This window comes from Poecilia formosa, unplaced genomic scaffold (genome assembly GCF_000485575.1).
Source record: "Poecilia formosa unplaced genomic scaffold, Poecilia_formosa-5.1.2 Scaffold713, whole genome shotgun sequence".
Taxonomy (NCBI): Eukaryota; Metazoa; Chordata; class Actinopteri; order Cyprinodontiformes; family Poeciliidae; genus Poecilia; species Poecilia formosa.
The window spans coordinates 130,028-135,502 of record NW_006800652.1 but is presented as its reverse complement, the minus strand read 5'-3'; the positions used below and the strand labels follow the sequence as shown (position 1 = coordinate 135,502).

Here is a 5,475-nt window from a genome sequence, read left to right as displayed (position 1 = left end):
TCAATCCGTAACTCCATCAATCTGTAACTCCATCAATCCGTAACTCCATCAATCCGTAACTCCATCAATCTGTAACTCCATCAATCTGCTCTTGGTTGATGTTTCTGAGGGAAGGAACAGGATTCAACCCGGGAACCTGTGAGAACGAAGCCATTTGCTCTGCCGCCCTTCAGTAAGTCACCTGACTGTAATCACCTTCCTGTTTTTCTGAAACCTGAGTTGTTTCTCTGTTCACCATCATGACAGCTTCCTGTTCACCCAGAAGCTTTATACAGGTCAGGCTGCATATGAACTGTTTCTAGACTCATCATAAAAAAACAAAACAAAAAAAAAACAGTCTTAAACTCTGAGCTTCTTTCTAACGGTTGGTCTCTGACTGACCTGAAGGAAAACTTTATCTCCTTAATCCTCCTGATTTTTATATAAACTGTGAGGTTCATTGGTGGCTTTTAAATGTTTTTCAGAGTTTTGGTGTTTGTGGCTTATAAATAAAGTTATTTTCATGTAAAGACTTAAAAATCCTGTTTGTATTTTAACTGGACCTGTGCTGCGTATGGTTTATGCTCTAACATGGAGTTAGTAATTATCATTTATGGCTCAAATTTAACTTCATGTTTTAGTAAAACATGAATCATTTAACAACATTTTACTAAAACACAAAAAATTAAACAATTTTAACAGAATCCATTGGAATAAAATACATGAAGTTTGCTTCTTTAGTGATTTTTAAACATACGTATTTATATGTGCAGGTACTTTAAGACCACCAGAGGGCGGTAGTGTGAAAACATTTAACAGATTTTCTGATTTAATCTTCCAGTAAAATCATAATAAAACTGATTTAGGTGAAGTTTAGAATTTATTTTAAAACTTATGTGACACATTATATCTTTATTAAAAACTGAATTACTTTACCTCTGTATTTTTGTTTCAGTTAGTTGAATTTCCCCCATGAAATCTTTCATATTTTTATTTTTCTTTTATGTGGTTTTCTTGTTTACTTTAGATTTCACTGTGAGCCAATCAGATTTGATGGTAGCTACGTACTTCCTCTCTGCCTCCATTTCATGAGGAAGTTACTGAAGTTACAAACTGAATATTAAACTTATGTTATTGAAAACAGGGAACCAGGAATAAAGATCATAGTTTTCGTTTCTGAGACCCAACATCCACGTCTGTCTTGAAAACCAGATTTTTAATCTCAGTGAGTCGTTCCTGAAAAGGTCAGTTTGGTAAAGTGTGTTTTAAATATTTAAAAATGAATGTGAACAATTTCTACTGTAATGTTAAATAAATGGTAAATACATCACAATGATTATCTGACAAAACCAAATAGACTTGATAAAATATTTATGCATCAGATTACACAGAAAAAACAGCCTTAGAAATGTAAGATAATGAAAAACATTAAATTACTGAAATCTCCGTTTACATCACATTTATTACAAATTAAATAAATTTGTAAGAATTTATTTAATTCTTAAAAATCCATCACCTTATTGAGCTTCACTTTATTAAAAACAGGATTTATACCAATAAAAGATCCAACAAAAGTCTAAATCATTAATAAATCAACAAAGTTTCATGTTATTGTTATGAATGTTGGAGAATCTAATAAAACGGATCTATGTTGGTCTGAACATGAGAGTTTGGTGGAAGATCCAGTTCTCATAAAGTGGATCCGCCTTCCTGATCCACCAGAACCACTGAAGCGGTTCTGCTTCAGCCCGTTTGAAGGAGGTGGATCCTGTCCACTGTCGCCACGTGCTTTCTGCCATCGTTTCCAGTTTGAACAAATGAACTGGTCGTCAAACACAACAGTACACCAGGACGCCAACGCCTTCGGTAATTTAAATAACCAACCGAGTCTGATCTTGCATTGTTGATTTGATGAACTTGGACTATACCGTTTTATTCTCCCTGTTTTATAAGCTGACTTTTGTTTTGGTCCAATCATCCAGGTGTGGAACATCTGGATCCACATCAGCCTGCTGGAGCCTGAACTTCCACTGTAACTAACATTTTCTTTCAATAAAAAACTTATGAAACTTTAACAGAAACTGCAGGTGTGTCTGTGTCTGGTGATTTTTTTTATTAAAATATGTTTATTTTTCATTCAGAGATAGAAAATACAGAGATTTTACTCAAGAAGAGTAGAAACACTTCAAAAAGTAAAATTACTCAAGTAAAAGTAAAAAGTACAGCACAATAAAATGCTTCTGAAAGTACAATTTTTCAAAAAAGTTACTCAAGTAAATGTAAGTAGTTGCTGCCCACAGACAGCAGCAGAAATACTTTAATTAGAAAATGTAACTGGTTCAGAGGATCCGTTTGAATTCAGTGGGTTTGGAGACATTCAGAGTAAAAATACAATCAAGGAAAAGGTCAACATTTAAAACACACAATGCTTTGAAAAACACCTTATAGGACCAGAGGAGGAGAGTAGATCTACTTCCACGAGTTTTTAAATAAGTCATCCAGGGCATTAATAACAAGTTTTTAAAAATATTTGGTAAAAATGCCTTTCAAGTGCTGAGTAACTGATCAGAATGTCTGATTTAATATTTCTAAATGACCTCACACTAAAAGTTGTGTAGAGTTTAGACAAAATAATTTATTTTCATAAAAGTAAGAAAATTACAAAACAGGTCAAAATAAAAACTTGGATCAAACATTAACTCTGGATTTGTTTCCTTTAAGAAGTGATTGAAGTTTCTTAAAGTTCCCCCTGATCATTTCAGACCCAGTAAATCAGCCTGAGGTTTCCCTGTTTACTGGACCTACTGGTTTCTGTTTGACCCGACCCGGTTCTAGAAAACCTCCTGCTGGCTCAGAGCTCAACAGAACAGCTCCACTGGGCTTTTCCAGTGACATGAACAGACGGTTCAGGTTCATCTATCTTCAGTTTGTTGTCGGATCAGAACCTCAACATTTCTCCGGGTCCAACCAGCCTCTCTTTACTCCGACGGACTCGTCTGGACCTTCAGTCCGCCTGACGGTGAAGAGTCTCTTCATGTTCATTCATTCAAATTCCTCACATTGTTGTAAACCAGGATTTTACTTCCAGGTGAAATGAACTGATCCTTGTTCACATGTTCCAGCAAACAGCTGATCTGCACATGTTTCTGTCTCTACGCCTTCCTGTTGAAATATTATGATTGAAGTCAAATTTAGCTTTAATTATAACGTTTTCTGACCAGATTCTGTTTACTTTAGTTATCTTTGCACATTTTTAGCAGACAAGATGTACTCATAATCTTTAAATGAGTTTATAACGTCCCACACAGCTTCATTCAGCGCTGCCTCTCTATCAGACGGAGTCGTCACGTTCAGGACGAGGCCAACAGTCCAGCTCACTTCCTCTGTTCTCCACTTTATGAGGAAACTACAGAAACTACCAAAGATATATTAAATAATTTTACTGAAACATTTGAGACTGGATGTGAATAAAGACTCATTTTCACTTAAATCATGTTTATGAGGCTTTTCCTCCAATCAGATTTATTTTTACATGAAAAATAACTTTAGTAACCAAAATCATTTTATAAGACTTTATAAATATGAATCATTTCATTACATATCACCCCTCATTGTTGATGTAATAAAGTTATTCCCCTAACTGTTTACAGAATATAAAAATCTGAATGATTTAGATTAAAAACCAGGTTTTGATGCTCAGAGTCTCAATCAGGCATAAAACAAACATCATGGCTGAATTTAGGACAATCAAATAAAAACAGTTTTACTTTGGTCTGAACATGAAGAGTGTTTGGTTGTAGGTCCAGTTCTGTTGGCTCATAAAGTGGATCCATCTTTCTGATCCACCAGCCGGTTCTGCTGGAGGCTCCAACCTGTTTAATGGAGGTTGTTCTGTCCACTGTCGCCACATGCTTGCTGCATCATTTTCACTTTGGACTGAAATGTTACAAAATGTTTTTACTGCAGGACTGACCAGTTGGACTAAGTTATTTGTTCTCCTGGTTTTAAGTTGATTTTTGCTTTGATCGAATCCTGAGACAGAAACATCTGGACCCACATCAGCCTGCTGGAGCCTGAACATCCACTGTAACAAAAGTGTACAATAAATCCTTCCTAATCTCCCTGACTGTATAACTCAGAGAATTAATCCCATCTGTGTCCATATTAAGGTACGTTTCTGTCAGTTTCTGCTCTCTGTTTGGGTTTGGATCGTTGTGAGAATCTCTCCCATGTTTTATCATCTTGTACCTTCCAGTGACAGAGTCTGGTCTGGAGATGAACATCCCTCTGTAAGAGAGCCGCTGCGACAGGTCGTCGTCTTCACCCCCCCAGCCCCAGAACGTGTTTGAAAAGCCGTTGACTTTCAGGAACTGCTGTTTGGACAACGCTGTGACTCCGCCGAAGATGGTGGCGTAGGGCAGGATGAAGTTAAATTTATCTACAGCCACTGATAAATGTCTGGGATGGTCAGAACATCTGTAGAGGTTCCTGTCATCGAGAGGCACCAGGTCTACATCCGAAAAGACAAAACAGTCGTAATCGTACTCCTTCAGTGATTCATTAAATCCGATGTTCATCAGCTTGGCCCGGTTGAACGCTCCGTCTCCGTCCTGGTTGATGACGTACACACCGTAGTCCAGCTGCTGACGCATCAGGACCGGATGGAGGTAGTAGAGCCAGTGGTTCAGGTGTTGAGACCGGTTTCTGAACGGGACGATGACAGCCACCTAACGGAGGGACGTAAAATAAAATACTGAATCTGTGCAGAATTATCTGAGTCACCCAGCTGTCATTACAGGATTTAAATTGAAGCTTGGTCTGATGTAGCACAGACGGTTCATTCAGCATCTAGAAAAGTATCAAAATGTTTACCAAAATTTTGCTGGTGAAGTTTTATTTAAATTCATAAGCGTGATACTTCTAGCTGCTTCTGTTCACTAGCTTGTGGTTGTTAGAGTCCAGTCTGTGCAGGACGGTGTGTTGGGCATCACTTCAAATCAAATGATGGTTCATTCATTAGCAGAACTTTATAACAGGCTGGACCGTTTGAATCAGCTGTTCTGAGCAGAGACATTAAAACCGGCCGGTCCAAACCGTTCGGGTCTGGAGGTTCTACAGGGTTCTGCTGATCACCTCATTGTTTCATCCAGGCGAGATGAAGCAGAGATCAACCCAAAACGACTTAGACTCCCTGTTTTAAATGAACGGCTCACTGAAAAGAAATCTAAAACTCAACACATAATAAAAGTGCAGTTTAATGACATGTAGACATAAATATATTGACTATGAACGTTTTACTTCATCCTTCTACCTTTGAACTTTTCACATTTTTATGTCAAAATGTTTTGTTTTCTCAGATAAATAAATCAGGTAGAAGGGATGAAACAGTGACCCCTGGCGGCAAAAAATGCCTCTACAATAACCAGTTTTAACTTTAATCTCTGTCCATTTCTGACTTTTTTTGGTCATAATCTAATAAATTTCTAAACATCTGAG

General features: G+C 37.3%; 1 protein-coding gene across 2 annotated transcripts in view; it reads right to left on the bottom strand.

The window, feature by feature from the left end:
- Positions 1-3,469: 3,469 nt before the first annotated feature.
- LOC103131056 (beta-1,4-galactosyltransferase 2-like) overlaps positions 3,470-5,475 on the bottom strand; it is a 7,084-nt gene continuing 5,078 nt past the window's right edge. For both annotated transcript variants that reach the window (XM_016666357.1, XM_007542614.2), the window contains exon 2: positions 3,470-4,706. In XM_016666357.1, coding sequence (XP_016521843.1) covers positions 4,038-4,706 — 669 coding nt within the window. In that variant the 3' untranslated portion in view covers positions 3,470-4,037. The remainder of the gene's footprint in view (positions 4,707-5,475) is intronic.